Raw genomic sequence first — 23504 nt, forward strand, 5'->3', positions numbered from 1 at the left:
TTCGACTATTCCATAGTTTGACACATAGCAGAAGCCATGTGCACAGATTGCCTTGTCAGAGGTATGTGCTGGACTGAGTGACGTTGTTTGCATCTAGACATCTACCCAAACCCAACATAGTCATACTCACCGCCCCTTTGACATGTGCAGCCATAGTTCATCTTCACGCCCTGGGCTGCATTTTCATTTTGCCGAGGCCTGATAAGAGAGAGGAGTAATGACTCAGCAGAAGAGGACACAAAAGAAGAAACTCTCTCTGACCTGATCCCCTCAGGTGCAGCATCTGATAGTGACAACATAGGAAACACATCACCCACTGGGGGGACTGGACGTAAAATAGACAAAGATGGATGAAGGAGAAGAAATGGAGACAAGTGAGGCTCAAGGGCTGAAGTATCAGGGAAGGAATGGAGTAATAGGAAATAAATGTGATGGAATTGAAATTGCTTCTTGTTCACAGTCACAATGTTATATGAGACTCCATCTTTCATCCTACTGTGAATACCTACACTAGTATTACTTTCATGAGTTTGATCTTTCAATCAGTTCAACTCAAGTCCTCAAAGTGTTTCTTTTTATCTAACACAATCTGTCCATCTGTGAATCTGAGCAGGCTATCGGCAGTGTTAAGGGGCAAACAGGTGTGTTTATACGTCTGTCTGTATATAAACAGTTGTATCTGAGTGTGACCGGGCTTTTGTGGAATGCCAGATCTCTATTTCCGATAAAGATCACAGGTCTAAAGGTGTGGAGTTGTCAGAGGGTTAACACAGGTCATCTGAAGAGAATTCCCTGAAACTGCCACAAATGTGCCAAAATTGACACTGATGGAGAATCACTGTAAGTGATGAAGTCAGAGAATTTTGAGTCCAGTAATAAATCCAGTGGAATCTGAAAATCTGGAAGAAGACCTCAACGTGCAGGCATTTAGAGACGCATGTTTAGAGGCATTCAAGGAACGTGTGGTCGAACAGGGAGAGGTAATTGTGAAGTAATGTAAATGTAAGTTGATTTACGATTGTCATGATTGACTTTTCAAATGAACTGCTCTGACTGTTTGAAAAGAATGATGTAGAAAGTGGGGTTTTCTTAACAGTTCTTGTGTGTGTGCTGTATATTCTACATGCAGGTCGTAATCTCGTGTGCCACGGCGTCACTGTGGACCACACGTTTTCTGACAACGAAGACGAACAACCGAGACGGAAGCGCAGGTTACATCACACTCTGAGCACCGAACCCTCCGAGCAGGAATAAAATCACAGGTCAGTCACTACCTCTGCAGAGAAGACTGTTTTCGCCCCTGTCTGTTTATTTGTTGGTGTGATTATTTAGTTATTTTGGTCTGGATTTGGATCAGGATTTGTTTTAAATTGGAATCCATGAATTGAGATTAATTCATGGATCCTCGTAGAACAATATCTCTTCCCATGTTTGGGGACTGATATGAGTGTGTGAAATTTGCTGCAGATTCAAATAAAACTTTTTTTTCTAGTGAAATTGAACGTGGTTTCATGAAGGGACTGTTGGGCCCTGGCAGAGGTGTGTGTTTTACTGAGTGCCATTCTAGTATGACTGATGTAACCACTGTGTATCACAATATTTAGTATCATGAGAAGGGGTTTTTTGGAGTCTCTCTTCACTTATGGTAGGAATACAAAGACACATTTTAGAGAGTTTCTTTTAAATGTAGATTAAACTGAATTAAAAAAATTGTCAACATAAGACATTTTCAATAGTCCAATAACCGGAGTTTAACAACAATGAAAGAAACTCATTACAAGGTAATAGTCTCATGGCCCTGCAAGTTGGTTTTCTTGGTTTCAGAGCTCAGACTAAACAGACCAACCATCACAGTAACAGATGTAGGGTGCCCTACTGGATTTTATCCGCCTTTCCTTCCCCACTTCCGCCATTAAGGAAGCTTGAATCATCATTTTGATGTCATCATTAGTGGTACAGGCAAAACCCACAAATGCACACTTCCCAGCATCCAACAGTGTCAGCACTTGCATATTTTTCCATAATTATTTAACCGTTTTTCTACATCTTACATCCTAAAACACAGATTGCTCCAGTCATTAGGATCATGCACAACTGCTCCTGCTGCCTTTGGGCTCAACGCTGCTCTCAGATGTGGAGCTGGTTTACAGATGCTACAGAATAATTATACTGTCCTCCAAATTAATGATGAAAAGAAAACACTTGTAAGAGTTGGCAAAAAAAGCTACAGTTACTTTTCATATTTTATGTATGGATCTTAAATTCTGGAACCTTACTGATTTTCCGTCTGGGATCATGGGTAGAGTTTATGGCTGTGAACATCTTAACAACATGACTTCACAAGGACGCACTTACTGGTGGGTCTGACAGAGCTCTGCAGATAAATCAGCTTCTGTTAATGTTTGGGTTTTCAGAGGTGTCTACTGAATATCCGGCACAAACACGCAATGTTGTGAGGTCTTCTTCCTCCTTCAACAGCTGCACGTTTTCTCATCCTGACTCACTGCACCAGAATGACCTGAGGTTCTGTGACTTCCACATTCCACCTCAGACTAATACGTCCATGACAGAAACTTGCATCTCCAAAAATGGTGTGCGTTGAAACAGTAATAGCAGCTTTCAATTTCTATCATGTTGTCAGTCAATCTATGGTACATATGAGTCAAAATTCTCGAGCCACATTTGTTGCTGTGACACTTCTTTTAAATCCAACAACCTCATAACATCCTCCCACAGCTTACATCTGGGTGTTGGCTGGCAAATAAACAACGCTGCAAATTACTGCAGTGTGTGGTGTTGCTCAGTCCAGCTGAGACATGACAGCAACAGCTTCTGAGTGCAATTGGAAACATACATTTCTTCTCTCGTTTGCATCTTTGCCTTTGGATTTGATCAGATTTCCTTTGTTGCCCACTTGTTTTAAAAAAAAAAAAAAAAGGTCATCGGCAGAATACATTAAAATGGTATTCACTCTTGTGTGTTTATATTAATGTATTAAACTGTATTTCCTGGATTTTATGTAGCACAAAATATTAAATAAAAAATGGGATGTTTGTTTTGTAAGTGAATATTATATTCTACCACTAACCTTTTCTCTCCGTCTACTCTCTCTTTCCTTCTTTGTCTTCCTCCCTGTCTCCTCTCCACCCTCCCCCTCGACATTCAGATGATATCCAGGACTCATCAACATGATATAGCCCTAAATCCAAGGCCTTTTTCCTGACAAGCAATTAGCTGGATCCCTGTCGAGCTATGTGGTGAGCTAGTCAACGCTCATCTCAATACACACAACCAAAACTGTGACAACCAGGCAACAGCATCCTCAAGCTGTCCCCAGACTTTATGCCAGATTTGGTCCCAGATTGTGAAAGCGATTTCCAGAAAACACGAGCATCTGGTTTGTTTTAACTGTGACAATTACCTGCCAGAGTTCTCACGAGAGAACTCGCCTTTCATACTCAATAAATGATGAGGAGATGAACGCCGCCAGTTGTGCTGTGGAGGCTCTGCTCAGACGCGTTGGTATTCGTGGGGTAATATTCACTTAATGCCCAGCAGTGCTTCCTCAGGAGCTCATTGCGTTGCTGGTAATGCCATGGAGAGCATGGCAGAGAATGGTGACCAGGAGCATGGAAGCAATTTCTCAAGAGCTTGACTTCACCCTGCGCTCGACGTCGCCTGCCAAGCCCCTTGGCCTTGGCTCTGTTAGACCGGAGGAAGAGTAACAACTACTGCGGCACAACAGGCTACACCCAGAAAACAGGGTGTCACCACCAAGGAACCGAAGCTGCTTTGTTGCTGCTTATTCATCATGTCTTGCTGATGCTTTCCTCCCTCTTTTCATTATGAAAATAAACTGTATGCCATCTCTTTCATTTCCACTAAACTAGCATTTTGCAAAAGATAATTTGTCCCCCACGTTTTCTTCTTGTTTACATCTGCCCTTTTATTGTGTAGATGTTCTATGGCCCACACTACCTGAGGCCTGTTTTGCAGTGGGTTAGAAGGGTTATGTTGGATTCGCCTCTTCACCTCTTCCTTTATCTTTTCTATCAGCTTTAGGTCTCAAGGTCATCCCACTGACAATAATGAAGCTAGGTAGACCCTACCATTACCATTATTTGACCATTCTACCTTTGACTTCTGAACCCGCCTGCCGTCTTTGATAATTTGGATGATACATATATGTCTCCTGAAGACCACAGGTGGCCGTCGGGATAATCCCACAACACGCGCTCGCTGCTGTAGTAATCCCTGCAGGAATGTCACACTCCTTGATAAATCCTGTCAATAAAGGCGTTTTATGCAGGAGGGTATAGATCGGTGACCGAGGATAATTGACGGATGAGCGCATGACAACGCGCTGTGGAGGAGGAGACAAAGTGGGAAAAAGAGGAGAAGCCATTGAATCTTTCATTGTTTTCATTCAGAATAAATAATGATGCTGTGTTTTAGTGTAGAGTTGTTTCCTTATTTTGAGAAAACTTGATGATTTCTTGTCTCTGGTAAAGACTGTAAATATTTCCATTTTCAACCAGTTAACTGATTTCTTAATTGGATTTTATTTGTGTATTAAAAATACACTAAGGAGCTATCAATGTTTATAAATGTTTTTCAAGTTTTGCAAATATGTGTTGTGAAATGTTTCACCAGATAAAGCCTGTGATTTATTGTTAGCTTTACTGAAATATACATTTTACATTGCAGTACTTTAGCCTTGTGCATTTTCTGAATCTTGAATCATGGTGAGGACTGAATGAGGACTGAATTAGATTGTTCAGATAAATTTAGCTGAACGCCTCGATGTGTCCAAGGATTTTATCGTGTAAGGGATCCATGCACAAATTTAAGTGTAAATCCACAAGTGTTTATTGGCTAAGCCTGAAGTATGCCGAGGAAGTCGTCTGAATTTCTATTGAGAATAAAATATGGGAAGTGTTACAGACGATGAAATGTTTTTTTTCAGATACACAGAAATTATTTGAAAATAAAGATGCAGATGTTACTCAAGTAAAAAGCTTTCATGAGCTATCGGAAATTTGATTTTGCCACTTCTGCTTTGCCATTTGGTGCACGGTGTACTTCTGTATCTGGAGTGCGGGTGTGGCTGTTATCTTTATACATTGAGAACGTCCGATTTTGTAGCACCAACCTGCACAAAGGCCATAAATTATATTGAGATGAATTCATTGGTTTTCTCCACATTTTACATTTAAACCTTGTGGCCCTCTTCCATGGCAGCCTCGATCAATATCGACCATACACAGGCTCCTTTAACAGAGAGGGTTAACACTGTGAGCGAGTGATGATGGCTGTGCGAACCTGAAATTAAACATCCAGTCACTCGCTTATCATCGTCATTCACTTACTGTGTGCACCTGTAGGATTCCCATCGTCCGGGGAAATGACTGGAGTCTTCCTCCTTCCCTGCCACAGCGCTGTGGTGAGACAGAGCGGTCTTTGTGTTACCTGTTCATACAACTACAGCCCTTATCTTCTAGTATAACAAGACATCACCAGATGTTTGATATCCATTGATAATTTCTAAGATAAAGTGTTAAGCTTCCCTCAGTTAAACCATAAAAGCCCCATGATATTGTATAGAGTCAGACACTACACATTGCAGATCTTCTCTGGCTGCTTCGCTCAGTGGCCGAGCCAAACAGAAATCTCTTCTCCACATTTAATGCTGACTCGTCTTCCAGTCATGGAGGCGTCCCTTGATCTGGCCTATACAAGTTTTGCACGTGGCAAAGAGTATCAGCTTTGTTTCAGCCCAGTGGTTAAAACAGCCTTTTGATCATCACAAGTAATGAGTGGGTCCTCGTTTAGATGCTGTTGTGAAGTGATTGGCCTCATTAACCAAATGTCCTGCAGGTTTTTACAGGATGGTGGTTGAATATTAAGAGTGTGATAAAGGCGACCTACTGCAGTGTGCTCGAGACTTTCTCTTTTTTTCACTTTTTCACTTTTTTTGTGAAGAAGTTGGAAACTTTTTTACGAAAGGTGTTATATAACAAATAACTCTCTCTGTCTCATATATATATATATATGGCTGTCAATCATGACTTTTCCCCTCTGATGTTATGGCATCAAAAAACGAATTAAATCCAAGCTTATCAGAAACATGAAGATACATCCATGTGATAAAACCTACCTGAAATGAAAATAAACATTGAGATAAAATTATTTGAAGTGTACTTTGACTTTTTAGTTTGGCCCATGTCTCATTTACTAACACGGCGGCGGCAGGGTTTATGACCTATAATGCATCCAGCCACAGAGACATAGAGTCACTCATATTTCTCATGTTTCTACACACCCGCCCAATGTACAGTAATGTACAGTAAACTCAGAGCAATGTTATATGCTGTGTTTACCACCCACAGATTTTAAAACAGGGTTTGATTGCAGTTTTCCCCGAACATACTTTAAAATAATAATTGTAACCAAAGAAACCAAAATGCCTTTAAGTTGGGAATGCACGATGCTATTATCTTGACTTCCTCTTGGTCACAGACCAAAGGATCGATGAGCTGAGACCTAATTGCTGCCTGGCTCAATAACTGACTCACACACCCATTTCGTCTGTGGTTGAAGTACAGTGAGATGCATGATGACTCCTCTGGGAACTCTTTCCATGGAAAGTTGAGGAATTTTCATATATTCTGTGCTAATGTCATATATCACTCATTTTTGTCAAATGTGACAATTTCATTTGAAATGCTGTAATCCCATCTCCCCTGAGGTAATGTAAAGGCTGATTACAGCAGAAGGGATGAGGATGAAATGTTTCCCACAATGCTGCATTATATTTACTGCAACAGGCAAACATCGATGACGTGGGGATGGTCTGTTTCTGGTTATCAAATCATTTTCTCTGTTCCCCTTCTTTCTCCAACTCTTGCTCACTCCTCTGTCTTTGTTCCTATGCCATCCCTTCAGTTTGAAGAAGTTTGCCCGAAGGTGGCAGATGCATTGATTCACAGAGTCTCAGTTCTCTCGAAGAAAAACCACTAAAGCTTGACTTTCTCGCAAAGGTTTGGGTTGGGCGGTTTAGTCACAATCTGATGAAATCTTGTAATCGATGGGAAACTTTTTTCCCCAGTTTCACATTGACAAAAATGTAAGTATGTGGGTTGAGTTGAGGATGACAGACGTGCCTTGTGGTTATTCAGCCTCACCACAACTCTCTTTGATGTCTGTGTATCTCTTCTCAGGTGATGATTTACAGTATATAGTTTATACAGGTCTGTTACATCTGACCTGTGCTTACATGTGCATATTGAATTGAATCTTTTGCCTCTTGATCCACACTGAGATCCAACCCACTGGGAAATACATCCCTTTAATAAATTGTAATAATAGTTGACCAAACATGACTGAAATCCACCAGCTGTTGCCACCATAACCGACAGCTGCCTGTCGACTGACACCTGGTATCGAGGGCTCCAGACTGTTACTTTGGCAGTCATCCTCATAGTGGCCGTGTGCAGCCACTTCACCCCTGTCTTTAACCTTTTAATTATTTTTATGTTGTTCGGACGTCATTGAAACAAATGGTTCTAGGTGGCCGGAGAGAAGGGCATTCTGTTTCTATTACATCACAGCTCAGGGTTTCCTGTGACATCAATTTGAATTATTTAAACTCAATGAGTATGTTACTTACACATTTGTGCAGTACTCCCTAGTTGAAGTTAAATATCCAATATCTGTTTGTAGCATTTGTTTTTGTTTTTAATGTTGAACAGGACACTACTACATGTTTGAGGGCTAAACTTCAGATATGTCACATGATGTGATGTTATTGTTGTATGTGTTTTAATATTAACACATACAAATAATCAAATATCAAAAATATCAAGACCAGACAGGCTTTATTTTATTAGTAAGCTTACTTTGTATTTTTTTCATTATTATATTTCTCCTCAGACAATACCACTAAACATGATTAGAAAACCGTCAGATTGACCTGATTTTGCTCAGAAGAAACTTGATTAAAAAGCTCGATAAAAATCCCTGCACTGTCACTTACCTCTGTTGGCCTCTGACTAAAGCTGAAGGGATCAGCTTCGGTGGTCTGGGCCTCCACACTAGGCTCCAAAGGATCAAGGTTCATGTCTGTCCAGGGGCAAAAAAGTTATTCCCACATTTTCTGCTTTGAACATGGACGGGTTCACTCACAGAGACACACACATAACACGCCTGTTGGTTTTACATTAAATCGTACGACTTGTTACAAGCCATTATTGAATAATTCTTTTCTAGCAATGCTCAACTGATTCATGTGGTAATCTCCACTAGTCGGATGTTTTGTGTCTGTTTATTTATTCAGGAGCAAACATTTCAGACATATTGTGACATCACACTCATTCCAGATTTTCTTTTCCTCCACTGAGATAGTGAATGTTTTCCTTTCAGAACCAAACAGAAATCCTGATATTGGGAGAAGCTGCCGTGTGTGAGCGATAAAACACGTTCAGATCAGAACAGCTTTGGTCTTCAACATTGTGGGTTTCATTAGCAGGGATCCCTTGGGGTTGAAGAAATTTAATGCCCCATTTTATGCTGTCTGAGGTGGCATGGTGCCGGAGGTAGACCACCTTTATGGGCCATGTGATATGTGGGTCATCTTGGGGCCCTGCACAGCGGATCACCAGGATCAAACACTCTTTGATTGGCTCTTTGACTCATTGATTTATGGATACTGAAAGGCAACAGGACTTCTTTGGTTACACATACAGTATAGAAACCTTTTTACGTGGCAGTAAGTGACTTGCGACTTTTAACTTAACGATGAGTCAGTGAAGATGGTAGAGCAGTAAAAAACGATTCCTGTAACACTGAGTATATGTCAATTATGCCGGGGGCCAGATGGTGAATTCCACCCAGAATCAGGTCAGTTTGAACTCTGTGTCAGTTTAGTTAAGTTACAAAACCTGTTTCCTGGAGCTGTATCATCAGAAATCTGTCTGTCTCTGTCAGTGCATTATTGATGGCTGCGCATGCACCTTTCTTTTCTCTGTGAGTTCAGAGTTCAAACACGTCTCAAACTGCTGGTGTTTCAAATGTCTTTGTCATTTTGTGATTTAGTATATTTAATTTTAAAAATAGTTAAAATTGACAGCCAGTTAACTCCAGCCTTCCTTTTTCTTCCTCCTCTTTTTCTCAGAGTCCGGCTGTCCAGACCAGTCCAGCCTTGCAGAGGAAAGATGTATTGTGGGTAACTGTTGCTGAGCCCTGAGATGATTACAATGCATGGGACTTTTTTTTTTTTTACAAGAGCCCTCAGGCAGTCCTCTCTGCCAGAGGCTTATCACCTCTCCGCTGGCTCACGGCTGGCTTTGGAAGTCAACTCCATGATTTTCAACAATTAGTCCGCCCTTACAGAGTCAGTAACCAGACCTGTAGCTGTCAGTTGTGATTTATGTGCAGAGAATTTATCTTTTATAGGCTCTTATTAAGAAACATTATACACATGACACCAAAGCTTCCCTTGACACTGCTGCTAAAATCACTCTGGAATTTTTAATTTGAAAGCAAAGTTACAGCAAACTTGATCACATCTATTCCTCTTAACATTTAAAACTTTGCTTTTAGAGATCAGTGAACAGTGTTCTAATCTAAATTTGAGGCGTAGTCACGTCAGGTTAGAGTTTCATTGGCTCAGAGAAGATTTGTTATGTAGAACACTGAACCTGTAAACATTTTATTTTTAAAGGAAGCTGATAACAAAGCAATTAATCCAGGAGCACGATAAGATTTGTTCTACTGTCAAGACCAACCGGAAAAGACACGTCTTATCCCACACTGCTGGGACTTGTAATCACTGCCAGACTACCACCACACACACACACACAGGCACACGTGCACATACACACACACGCACACACACACAAACAGGTAATCCCTCCTACCTATCTAGCAGTAACCAATGATGGTGATTATTAGGCAAGAGCTGATAGACTGGTCCAGCCTCTCCCCCCTGTGGAACAGCCAGGCACAGAGGATCCAGTCCACACTGTCCCTTCAGTCAGGCAGTCATGGTAATCAGAGATAAACCATTTCAACTTGAGATAATCTATTTCTGTTTCTCCTTCACACACCCGGTGCACTGAATTCATATATACACGCAAGACAATAGGCTGCAATTAAAATTAACAATACTGAGCTACTGGCTCCAAGACAAACTCGTTTGGTCTAAGTGTCTGAAGTGGGATGGATGGGAAGAACAGTCTTACTATACTCACAGAAAGGTCTTGTTGAAATAAACCGTAGATTGTGACTCAATGTCAACCAGAGTCGTGTCTGCACCACCCTGTTTCCATCGCGCAATGGGACTGACTGGTGATATGACTGGTGCGCTCGCGCGCTCTGCCCATGGCATCGATGTGAGACCTCATCAGAAAAAGGTGTCTCATTATATCCATCACGCATTGCAACACGCGATATAAACCCAACACACCTGAAGTCATAAAGTTTTATATTTAGTGTCCATTATTTCACATTTGCTCGCAATAATTAAGACAAACTTCAGAATTGGCGCTCCTCGGTGGAAACGCGGTCACTCTGAGATAACAGCGTTACCTGGAGAAAAAATCCGCCTGTTGTCGGATGAGTCTGATTGGATGAGGATGCACCTCTCAGGCCAAATTTAATATGGTGTCCCCCCTCCCCTAAGGTGTCTCATTCACTTTCCAGTGGGCATTCTGCCCCTCCTCTCTGACACTGACGAAATAACAGTGTGAGTTAAGCAAAATTGCTTACTTGTTGCTTGCCAGCACTTGACGGTTTCTGTCGCTCTGCTCAGAACCAGGATCATCCGGTTTTGGGACCCGGGAACTCTGGATCATCAAGAGGAAGAGAGAGGCGCACCGGGGAGATAAGTGCTGCTGTGCCGATTTGGAGTGGACATATTCGGGCACTTTTTACGCACGCATGTTGCGCACTGGGACTAACTGGATTTAAGGGCATACACAGATACATGTGCATTTTATGGAATAAAACCTCTTTAAACGTAAGTATAATTCATTATAGTTTTCTGAGAACTAAGATATGATGTGAAGAAATTGCACTTAACCAGATACTTTCATCTTAATTCAACTGTTTGCATGCAGTTTCTGCATTTTCCACATTTTATTGTGATGTCGAGACAATGTTTGAAAAATGAAATCAGTCATTTAAGTTAACTGAACTCTGTTGATTCAGTCTAAACGTGAACGCACCCAGTGATGCCGTGTTGTCCTCAGATAACCTACTGGTGCGCCCCGCTGCTGCGCGCATGTACATTTCTAAACTCAGCGCTGCAGACTGGAGATTTACGCCTCATGTATTCACATCTAACCAGTCGAAATATAGAATGATAAATGCTATGTCGTCATGCCATGATTCCTGCTGAGCATCCACACGCAACAGGTGTTTCTCGAAAAAAAGAGTTGTAGAAACATCACCAAATCAAAAGTCAATCAAAGTTTTAAGATTCTTTTCTGCTTCCAGTAACAGATATCTGTGTTTCATGGCAGGGAGCATCGCATTAATGGCCACTGGCTCCCAAAAATCTGCAGTCCATTATTCGTCTGTGTGATGCCTGAGCACTTCTTTCTTTGAAATCTTTTTTCGATTTCCTAGAAAACCTTCTGCATCAGCCTGCAGCCTACTTCAAGTAGTCTGCATCACTCTACAAACATTTATCCAGTGTACGTTAATTGGAAAGAAATATTAAACTGGAGATGTAAACCTGGACCTTACACCTGGATTTAAGACCTGGATTTGCTGTTGTTGTCTCGCCAAAGTCTTATTTCATTTAGTTTCCATTAGGGTGGGTCTAACTCAGGGCAGGCTAGACTATAGTGTCAGAAAACTGGCACCATGTCCCAATACCCACCCTGAAATATTGTAGATGATGAGCTTTTGTCATTAGTCTCTGTCTCTGTATTTAAGAGAATAGCAGTCTCAGTTGCCGCTGAGAGCCGCCTCTTGTGTTTATACAGTGGGGTGCATGTGAGGACAGGGGGCTCACTGTACTTCTGTCCTCCTGTCTCCAAAATCTCTGCAGTTCGACCCCACAGGAAGTTTTACTTTTCAGCTCTGCCACCCACAAATTCTCTGAAAACTCTATTTGTTGTGCAATACCATATTTTCCTCAGAATCATACATGTAGCCAGGGCAAATTAAAATATTGTGCCAGGTAGTGTGAGGTAAAAGTGATGTTTGTTATATGTAAGGGCTTTTCATTATTGGTTATGGGCTATGAAAGTTTGTTTATATATTGTTAAAATTACAAATGTAGTAATCCTGCTCAGTAAATGAAATGTTTAGACTGCACTAATATTGGATTTTTAGATGATGAAAAGCTGTTTAAAATACTGAATCTTTTCCATGACACATCGTCTATTATATCACTCAACAATGTATTGGCCAATGTCCAAAGGAAAATGTAGATGCACTGAAAGAAACAACATAAAGAATAAAGATAGAGATTAGTTTCCTAAATTACTCTTTTCTTATTTTTCCAACAGATGACACTAAATATAAAACACATCCTGTGGTTATGTTTTCTCTGGGAAGCTGCGGCTGCCTCAGGTAAGTCTTGATCGAGTAAATTCCCTCTTTTCCCAGTCGTTCCTTTCAGCTGCGCTCATTCTCCCGAACTCCCTCCCTCTACTTTTTCTTTAACCCCCACCCCACCCCACCCATTACTGCACATGTCAGCCTCACCAAACAGAAAATCGTTTGACATGGAAATTGTTCTATACATCATATCAGCAGCAAACTGATGTGTCCGATGCGTCACATTAAGGTTTCACTCTATTCTAAGTTGGAGACTGTGTTGAGCTGCTTCCAGTCCTCGTCCTGTGAAAACCTGTGAGACGTTTTTCAAAGGTGGTGACATAACCACAGAGCTCTGCATTTCTGGCCCCCCTGGCCCACCTGGCTTTCCTGTAGCCCCCAGTCCCTGGCTCTGTCTCTGGGTATGAGTGGACACCTTTCAATTAGATTCTGCTCCCAGTCTGTAAATAACAGCTGGTTTCACCCCTTGTCCCTAATCAGACCCTCTGTTAAAGCACACACTCATGCCTCTGGGGTTGTCCCACCGCTGTTTCCAGAGGATTGCCCACATTGTTCCTGTGAATCCCCCCTCCCTCTAAAAAAAAAAAAAAATCTCTCCTCTCACAGGGCTATAGTGTGATTCAGCCTGTTGCCATTCATTTGTGTCTGGTGTCCTGTCTGACATCCGCTTCGCTTTACCACATGCTTCTCACAGAAATGGAATGGGATTGAGAAACTGTTTTAAATGTGGACGGCGCTCAGGGGGGGAGTGGGATTAAGAACAGTAATTGTTAACCTTGTTTGGTCTGGGGGCAGTGAAATAGCAGACGGGTTATTGCACCAGAATATCCAAGATGTAAGATAAGATGATTTATCCTTACCCTGTACTGAGAAGTAGTTTTCAGCTGAGAACAGAATAGAAGGTCATAAGAGGTGACATACATTATACTGCTCAGGGCACATTAAGCTGATGACACTTTGTGTAGTGTGCGTCTACCTGTCACCATCATTTAGTCCTCCTGTGTTTTGATGAAGCAGAGAAGCAAAGCGAACATGAACCCAGCAGTGCTATAACATGAAGTAATGCAACCATAACTCCCATGTTTAACCAATTATCTTTCTTTTTTTTCGACTCGTAACAAACATGCTACACACACTGCAGTCAGTGTGTTCCCACACCCACCACTTTAAGGATGAAGTTTGACTTTCCAAGAGCCATTTCAGGGCATGATGCATGTGTTGGTGTTACACATTTTGACAATGTTAATGAGTCGGGCCGTTTATAGTATTTACTTGTATCTGCTAGGGTGAGAGTAAACAGGTGATGTATGGCTTTGAATGAAAGGAAAATAATAAAGACACATGAATCACAGCAGAAATACAAAAAAGGCATATATATTTAAGTTGCATTTTACCATTCTGTGTTTTTGCCTTCCAGCCTCCAACTCGTTATCGATAATCAGACCGGTCACTGGGTCCCTCTCAGGGAAGGTAAATCTTCCCTGCTTCTTCTCCACCATCCCAACCTCAGCGCCGGTCATCAGCCCCAACGGAACTGCCATTTATAGCAGAGATTACCTGCGGATCAAATGGACCAAAATAGTGGGGGAAGTGGAATCCACAGTGCTGGTGGCACAAAATGGCGTCATCAAGATAGGTTCCATCTACAGGAACCGTGTGTCAGTCCCCAGTCACCCGGAGGACGTCGGTGACGCCTCACTGACAGTGGTGAAGCTGCGTGCCAGTGACGCGGGCACTTATCGCTGTGAGGTCATGTACGGCATTGAAGACACCCAGGATACAGTGGACCTAGATGTCAACGGTAAGACGTCCATGATATCCTTCCCACAGACAAAAGGCTCGAAATAACTTCCCCCCAAACTCTCTGAATGCAGAGGGGGTTGCTGCAAGGGTTTAATAATAGTGAAATGGAATACAAGTGGTGATAGAAATGTAAACGGAATGAGACAACTATGGACGCCCTTCTGCTTACTTTGATAGCAGCCCCTACCCAGTAGTTACACAGAGTAACCACAGTTTTTAGTTGTTCTTATTTTAGAGTCAATGCATTGTTGAAAAAAGAGTCTTGATGAGACTGCGGGTCCATCCATACCAAGTACTGCAACGTTTTAATCCCAGTGTGCATATGTGTAACTATATGTGGATTACATTCCAGATGTTTGAATGGGCAAAGCAAACGCTGCATAACCTCATGCATCCTTGTCATCTTGGGTGCCACCTTGTCAGTGGAGATTGTTCTCTTTGGTGGGGCCCTCAGAGGCTGTTTGTCAGCCTTTTTTTTTTTAACTTTACCATCGTTGAGATAAGATGGAATTCCCCAATATAAACTTCAAACAAGGTTTAAATTATTTATATGATAATGCACCACTAGATAGTGCAGTACCACTAAGTCAAATGTCACAGTCTCGTTAAAGGGGATACCGGTCCTTACCTCTTGTCATTATGTATATTCTACATTTTCTCACTTGATAAGCACTCTGGGAGATATAACTCATGTTTGGGGGATGTAGTAAACATGGGTGGAGCGGGGGTAAACTGAGATAGTTTTGCTTTCCACTGGTTAAGGATCTTCACAACCTCTTTCCCAAATATCTGCAATGTTAATTAGGACTATCAATCATGTCCTCCGCGTCAGTTTACTGTCCACAAATATGGGGATTTCAGGGCCATGGCATCATCTGCACTTATCTTGTTCATTTGTGGTGAACTGTATTTTACTTACCAGATTGGTTTATTGCAAAGTTCCTCCTTTCCAAAGAAACTGAGAAACTCAATCATTCCACTGATGCTATGTGCTTTATGAGACATTATAATTTATGGGGCTGACATTATGTCGATGAATTCCAGATCACAATACAAATCCACTTTATGCTTCATTTCTTTTTTGTTGTTGTAACTATTTGTTTTCAGGTGTTGTCTTTCACTACCGGGCGAGCATCAGCAGATATACACTGGACTACCAGAACGCTGTCAGAACATGCCAAAATGTTGGAGCAACCATTGCCACATATGACCAACTGAGAGCAGCCTTTGAGGATGGCTTTGACCAATGTGATGCCGGCTGGATCGCTGATCAGACAGTGAGGTCAGCTACATTTCAATTTTCTTTTAAAAGCAATTTCTATCACGATATATTTTTGCTCGTGTTCTGATGTGATGTAAAATACTTTAGCACACGGATAACTTGGGTTTAACTTATGTGTTATAAAGCATCTTCTTTTCTCTCCCTGCATAGATACCCCATTATCCAGCCAAGGAACGGCTGCTATGGCAACCTGAAGACCAAACCTGGCATTAGGACATATGGCATCAGGAAACCAACAGAGACCTATGATGTATATTGTTACGTAGATAAACTTGATGGTAAGTTAAGCCACAAATTTAAGCCTTTTCCCTCTAAGAGATGAGGTGTTGTTAAGAGGCACTGACACACCCTTTGGCTAAAATGACGAAACCTCCAAACCATCACAGTGCCAAAGCAAATTACTTTTACAGCTTATTATACTACCGCTGGGGAAATACACTTGATTGTTTTTGTTTGAAAATATTACTGGTGACAATGTGAGACTTTTTTTATATATTTTGTTGTGCCAAACAATTTCAGGTTTTGCAAAAAGAGAGTTGGGGTAAGAGAGAAGCTTCCATTAACCAGATTCTGATGCAGAAAGTAAAATTTTATTCTCCACCATAGTGGTTTTTGGAAAACTCACCAAAATATGTGATAATGGGTGTTTTAAGTGTCTTTGGCACTGCTCATGGGAAGTTTTCCCCTCTCAGCCAACAGTCCTTTCAAGCTGTTCATTATTCAGGCTGTTTCTGCTGATGGACTGAACTGCTCTCAGATTTTTACGAGTGTTACCATTCCCTCTTGACACATCTACTCGAGTCAGTCCTCTGTAGCTGGGATGTGTGCTGTGCAGCCGTGGCACAAGTTGCAAACCAATTACATGTGAAAATGTAGTATGTAGTGAGTATTGTGACATTTGTATGATCAGAGTTATGAGCAGATACAGATAATTGAGTCCCCCTGTCCTACAACCACCAGGGACACAAATGCAGAGTATATATTTGAATTGTCTCTGCAAGAAACCAAACTTCAACCTCTTGGATTGTTGCATATGATGGGATGGTGTGTTATTTTTCCCACACATATATCACAATACTCAACTTAAGGGTCAATGAGTTTGATTTACTAGGTAACTTCAGTTAGTTGCATGCATAATTGGTGATAGAAAGTAGCATAAAACACTTTATTGGCACATTGTGTTTACATCGGTATGCGTTTTAGAATCTTTAATTACTGTCATAATAATAATAAATAATAATAATAATAATAATTATATTAATATTATATCAATTTTCTCTTATTTCCTAGAAGAGTTTGAGATATAGATATAAGATATAAGTTTTGTAAAATAGAACAGCCAATACCTTACCGGTGTCATCAGTGAAATAATTAAAGTGAAGAAGATCTAAAGTAAAATCACTACATATAATAGGGGGTTTTAGTTGTAGAAAGTGACTGTATGTCTCCTGTCTGCTTTTAAAAGCAAGAACATATCTGGGTGGAAAATATCTCCTAATCTCAATGCCATTGTAAATCAATGGGATGTAACCAACATGGGATATTTAAAATGTTACACCCAACACCCAAAAACACATCATCCACGCTTGTTATCTGGCTTCAGCTGAGATCTTGATTTACTATAGTGTTTCACTTATAATATTCCTGAAGGTAGGATATAATATATGCAATTGTATTAATTTTCATAGCACATTTCTGAGGAGGAGACCCTGACTTGAATATAATGAAGGAAGGAAACACTGAAGGTGTAATTCAGTTCACTCCCCCCTGAGGGGAAACCTAATGTCCTGAAGTACAGACACGTTCATTGACAGGCCAGGCACATTATCTGCATTGCTATCCCACCTCACACTAATGCAATGAATGAACTACTGTTGTCCTGAATATGATCGGTGGGAGATGTTTTGGGTCTGTGCCCTGCACAGCTGCGACTTTTGTCAGCTGTTTTTGGGCTATGTCTCGTCTGAAAGGTCAGAAATCTGCATCTTGAGATTACTCCAAATAGTAAGCTTTTTAGTCTGGGTTTCATTTCAAATAATCTAAAATGAAATATGAAACAACTGTAATCAGATTTAGTTTTTACGATCACTGACAATTTGTCATAATGTTTGCTTTTGACTTTGTGCTTGTGCATTAAGTCATTTTTCTCTCTTTGTTGTAGGTGAAGTGTTTTATGCTCCTGTGACACATAAGATGACTTTAGAGGAGGCCCGTGTAGAGTGCAAGAGGAGAAAATCTGTTTTGGCAACCCCTGGCCAGCTCCATGCTGCCTGGCGACAGGGCCTGGACAGATGTGACTATGGCTGGCTCTCTGACGGCAGCGTAAGACATCCTGTTGCATTACCCAGAATGAAGTGTGGGGGGGGCCTGCTTGGTGTCAGGACCATGTATCGCTACAGAAACCAGACTGGCTTCCCAGAACCATCTATGAAGCTTGGAGCTTACTGTTTCAGAGGTAAGCTCACTCCAAGGTTCTTGTTGTTGTTTAGCAGATTTACAATTAATCATGGAAAATATTGCCTGCACACGTTCAGGCAAATTCTCTATTTGTATACACACATATATATGTTTTTATTTTGTTTTTATTTATTTATTTTTTGGTTTATGAAAAACAGACAGTGATTGAAAGCACACATTTTTCCTTGTCAAGCAGGCCTGGGCTGTAAGCAGCTATGATCTCATCTTGTGTATTTACTTCAGATCCTCCACCCTTTAACTTTCTACTTCTTTGCACCATTGAACACATTCCCTCCAATACACTAGACCAACATCTAAAAAATATTTTTAAAATATCTGCTGCATATCCAGTGTCCATTTTACTTTATGTCTCTGTTTCTTGCTATATTTATAGTTTCAAAGACAACAACAACAACCACAGAAAAGAAGAGGAATGGTTTTCTCATGAGCATTTTGGTTCAGACTAGTCTCACAGCGTCCAGTTGACATCACTGTCTCACATTTTAGTGTCCTGCCCATGTCTATGGCAACACAATTACCCAAGAGGACAAAATCATACTTGTCTACTTTGAAAACAATAGACACAACAGTTCAAATCTAATGGAGAGAAAAAGAATAAGGAGAATTATAATGAATAGTTTTCCTTGAGAGTTTGGGACTGCACTTATTTTACTTATTACACTTATTTTACACAATATACAGATTTATGAATATTTTGTATTAATATTGATTCCACTCATAAAACTCCAGTCGAAACCAGAAAAATCAAGGTGATGGAGTTGTAGAAATCCATCATTCATTACTTCTAAAAACCAATATAAACTGTCATGATTAGTGACCTTGGGTAGAAAATGTTGCATTGCAATGGATCTCTATAAATAGCGATACTTCATGGTTCACTGGCAGTTAGCAGAATTAGGCTAATCCCTCAAAATGTGAAGTGTTCTTAGCTAACCAGTATCCTGAGGGCGCAACCCAATGACTGATGATAGCCGCCATTTAGAAAAGCAGCAAAAATAACTAATACCACACCTGTCAGCCTTTTTAGTCTCACTATCTTACTCCCTTTTCACCTTTCTCCTCTCATTTCCGCTGTCAGAAGTTTGTCCTCTGTCATTCTCACTTGTACTTATCAGAGCAGACATTTGGATAATGGACAAAGCTACTGCTGGACTTCTAAATTCAGTCATCCTTGGTGACCCCTGACCTGGCCTTTCCATCTTTACAAATGAGAGGTTGGGTAGATAAGCCGTCCCCTGCCTGGCCATTAACTGCCCCTGAGCCATGCTAACTCTCGCAGTGATAAGTCCCCCTGGAGTTCAGAGGGCACACAAACAGGCCACCCTCACCTCCTGCTCTGTGTATTCCATGTCAGCCCTCTCACTCATGTTGTATTTACACCCCCGTCTAAGTGCTTTTCAAGTACCCGTGTTTGGTGGGACTCACTCCATCATTTTCTGCTTTCCCACTCCCAATAATATCTCAGAGAAGAAATATGATGTAAACCTATGTCCGTTAGACTACACAGTTAGACAGGGAGAGAGGAGGTCAGTGCAAAAGGAAATGGGGGATAATTGGTCTGATTGGTGTCTGCATTGGCCGAGAAGAAAACAAAGACTTCAGTAAGAGCAACAGCTCAAATGCATCAGTGAGATAATGCACTCCCTCTGAGAAGAGGCCCTATTTTCCTGTTAGGGAAAAACCTGTGTCACACCTCACATCAGAAACAGTTTGATGAAGAAAGAGGGTTAGTACATAATGGTCAACAGCTGGCTTTACACAAACTGTCTGCACACAGAGGAGAGCTCTCTAAAGCTGCTACACTACTTTTTATGGGCGCGAGTAAATGAGAGCGCATTGGAGGACAGAGGGGCAGGGAGGAAGAGACGCGCTCAAGAAAAACGTAAATACTCAATAAAACCTCAAGAGCTAAGTAGACTGGTTCATTAGCGAGCATTTGAGGACTATTGGAGAGAGATGTTGGACCAAAAATAGTAAAAGCAAAACAACTGTTGGAGGACAGATAGCGCATAGTGTACGATAGAGGACAGAAATAGTCAGAGCAACCAAGATCAGGCAGATCAGGAAATGTTGAGAGAAACTTGCAAAGCACTCCTGGGAACAAAACTTTAAAAATGACCTCATCTTCATCAAGATAATGACCTAATATCTGATTTAATCATGTACAAGAGAAAGACTATTAAGTCAACATTATATTATTTGCTTCACCAGTACTTCACGACAATTGAGGTTATCTGCCAACCACCCTAATGCATATTAAAATTGGTTCTCTGACTTTAAGTAGGGTCAAATAAGGTTGGTTCCACTGTGTCTTTGAAAACACTGTCAGAATTAATATTGGTTCTGGTTATAAACAAAATGAAGAGTTAGGATAGAAAGTCCTTCACCTTACGGTTTCTGGGAAACTAGAACAAAATAAATAAAACACTGTTATTGCAGCTTTGGCACATTGCTCCTTAACTACTATTTGACTCATACGTATGGTGGCTGAGAAGTAGCCCGCAGGTGCATGAACGGAAAACATGAATGCAAATGTAACAATAGAACTACAAAAGAAACAGACGTTCAAACAAGCACTGTTACCTAATGCGGTCAAGTGAGTCATTTGTGAAAATTCGAACAAGCCAGTCGCCGCTTAATCTTTGATGTTTGTCTGTTTGAGATGTTACGATGCAGGTGCCTCAAGCACCCAAAGAAGAAGAACCTGTATTGTAACACCTTCAATAGAGAAACATTGCAATTTAAGCAGTGATTGGTTAGTCCTACTTTTTTTTTTTTTTTTACAAACAATGGTTCTTACGACCACAGTAAGTTACTCTGCTTGCTTCATTGTCAACATCCATTATCGCTGACTTCCGTTGTGTTTGTGTTTCCGTTGTATGGCTTTTGCAGTTGTGTTGTGGCTTTTGCATTTGTGTTTGCGCTTGAGATGCCTCAACCACCGTACATACGACTTGACCCATATACTACTGCTTTGTCTGTAATATCTTATAAAGACTATATTAGTTTTTCACACATCACACACAATATGTTTAACATTTGAGTCAATTTCTTATGTGTGCATGCTTATGTGTGTTTTGTAGGAAGGAGAGAGGTGATCAACCAGATGTCCTTTGTGGATGTGATTGTGGTGCAGTCCACCACCATCAGCTCCACTACCTCCATCCCTTTACTAGAAAGCAGCGCCCCTACGCTAACCCCTAAATCTGTAACTGTATCAGAGGATGAATCTCCAGACTCTTCAGTTCCTTCAAATGTTCCATCTATGTTCTCTACCAGTATGGCTCCACCTCGCTCCACTCCTGCAGGAGAAGAAGAAGAGTTAATCACCACAGTTGCACCCACCATCAGAGAGGAACATGATGACACAACACCTGAGCCAGAAATTCCCCACGCAACAGAAAGCAGTGATACCACAGAATCAGTCTCTGAGCCCACTGAGGAGCCCAACGATCACTCAGTGATTGAGGTCGGCACAATCCAACCCGATGTTGCCATCACAATAGCCTCTATTAGCACTGAGCCCATGTTTGCAGAGGGGAAGACTGAGGAAACTATTCTGGGTGCTGCGATAACCACAGCCATGACCTCTGACCTCACAGACACTCCGACAGAATCGACCGAACTGACCAGCGAGGAAGTGTTCAGCTCCTCAGAATCAACACCCTCACTCACTGAGCTTCATTCAACAACAGCGTTCCCAGATTACGATCCCAGCATGGATGAGATTGAGGTTGGTTTGGTTGTAGAGGGCCCTCCACCTCCTCAGCTACCATCCAGCCCGTCAGAGAGCACTAGTAGCATTGATAGTACAACAATCCCCACTGCCATTCCCACTGACACCACCTTTATGTGTAACACCAAACCCAGCGAAGAGGTGAGCCACTCGACCACAGGACCACCAGAGACAACACAAACCACAGCTCAAAGCCAGGATGTAGAGACGCCAGCTGTTGCCGATAAGGACAAGACCACTCCTGTATCTGTGGCATCCGCCACCGTTCTGACCGACAGTGGAACCTCATCTGAAAGTCTAACATCGTCAATGACTGTTTTTGATGAGTCCATCACTCTGGTAGCAGAGCAGAGCGGTGACACCTTGACAGAGGAAGACACCACAACAGAGATTGGCACAGAGTTCTTTACATTCGCTCCCATGTCTTCAGCTGTGGCTGACACAACCACCACTCCAAGTACAGCAGCCACTGAGGAGCAATCCATCCAAGTGACCACCGTCATGCAGATGCAGAATGTGTCAGGTAACAACCTTAATACCTTAAACCTTTGATGCTACATTTGACATGTTTGATTTTAATGAAATGATTATTTTAATTTAAATGTAGATGTAGGCAAATAGGAAATGCCTTTACTTGATCTTTATTAGGGATGTTCCAATAATAATGTGGTGTGTGGTTTTTGGATGATTTACAATGATATTGTTAGGATTGCGGTGGGTTGTGCTTTCCAGGGTGCTGAAGTCAAGAGAAAGTCTGATTTCTATTGGTGGTGAGATTTTATAGAAGGTGAAGTAAAACCTGGCATGGGCAACATGCTGTTTAGCACTTTGATTTGTTTTTATGTTAAATTTAACTCAGATGTGTGTTATAATAAAGACTGTTGGTATGCAGATGAGGTTCGGTGACTTTCTCTGTAAATATACTATTTAGTTGTAACTGTAATCTACATAATACACAAGCAGCTACAGAATGTTTGCATCTTCCACCCTCAGCCGAGTTGAAGTGTTTTGTTTTCTGGTTCCCTCTGCCTCATGTTGTGTGTTTTCTCGGTGTGAACTGCTGCTGACAAACAGATAAGTCGTAGAACCTCCTTTATCAGTTCAGCTGAGCAGATGGCCTGACAATTATAATGAAGTTTTAAAGCCTATTTTTCAAAGTGTTTGTTTGCACCTCCAACAAATGCGACTGCCCATGCTGGGATTTTGATGTAATAGTGACATTATAGGGTGCATATTTTGGCGGTGACTTTTAGATCTACCGTACGTGATCTCACATTCAAACAGCAGCTGCATCATTTTTCCCTCCTTTAATTTCCATCTGAGCTGCAAACATTGCCATGGTGACTCAGTCCTCGTCCCTGTAGAGCAGCCTGTATTGGAGTAAAGGGATCTGGTGAGTTGGAAAGGATACAAAGTGAATGAATTAGCCATTTGAATGTTTTAGATTTAATCTGGCTTTGTGGTAGGTACTGAGTCTGCCTGGGAGAACTGCTGTCTGTACTCCATGTCTTAAAGGAGTTTTTCCTCTGCAATGTCCCCAAGTGCTTGCTCATGGTGGCAACTGTTGGGTTTCTCTTTCTAATAATGTAAGGTCTTGACCTTACTCTGCAAAGTCCCTTGGGATAATGTATGTCA

The 23504-nt window shown here is 41.4% G+C and overlaps 2 protein-coding genes across 5 annotated transcripts in view; both read left to right on the forward strand.

Annotated features, from left to right (window-relative positions):
- LOC109638201 (DNA repair protein XRCC4-like) overlaps positions 1 to 10289 on the forward strand; it is a 29557-nt gene extending 19268 nt beyond the window's left edge. For 2 of the 4 annotated variants that reach the window (XM_069523878.1, XM_069523881.1), the window contains 2 exons: positions 1130 to 1262; positions 9173 to 10289. In XM_069523878.1, the coding sequence (XP_069379979.1) occupies positions 1130 to 1254 (125 nt within the window). In that variant the 3' untranslated portion in view covers positions 1255 to 1262; positions 9173 to 10289. Of the gene's footprint in view, positions 1 to 1129; positions 1263 to 3166; positions 6190 to 9172 lie in introns of those variants that run through there. The other 2 variants (XM_020101073.2, XM_069523879.1) reach the window with 1 other exon arrangement.
- The window catches only part of LOC109638050 (uncharacterized), a 45480-nt gene continuing 31154 nt past the window's right edge, over positions 9179 to 23504 (forward strand). Inside the window, exons 1-8 of the mRNA XM_069523876.1 lie at positions 9179 to 9223; positions 10811 to 11017; positions 12519 to 12582; positions 13988 to 14371; positions 15481 to 15655; positions 15806 to 15933; positions 17817 to 18110; positions 21217 to 22392. Coding sequence (XP_069379977.1) covers positions 10985 to 11017; positions 12519 to 12582; positions 13988 to 14371; positions 15481 to 15655; positions 15806 to 15933; positions 17817 to 18110; positions 21217 to 22392 — 2254 coding nt within the window. The 5' untranslated portion in view covers positions 9179 to 9223; positions 10811 to 10984. The remainder of the gene's footprint in view (positions 9224 to 10810; positions 11018 to 12518; positions 12583 to 13987; positions 14372 to 15480; positions 15656 to 15805; positions 15934 to 17816; positions 18111 to 21216; positions 22393 to 23504) is intronic.

Source organism: Paralichthys olivaceus, chromosome 4 (genome assembly GCF_024713975.1).
Source record: "Paralichthys olivaceus isolate ysfri-2021 chromosome 4, ASM2471397v2, whole genome shotgun sequence".
NCBI lineage: Eukaryota > Metazoa > Chordata > Actinopteri > Pleuronectiformes > Paralichthyidae > Paralichthys > Paralichthys olivaceus.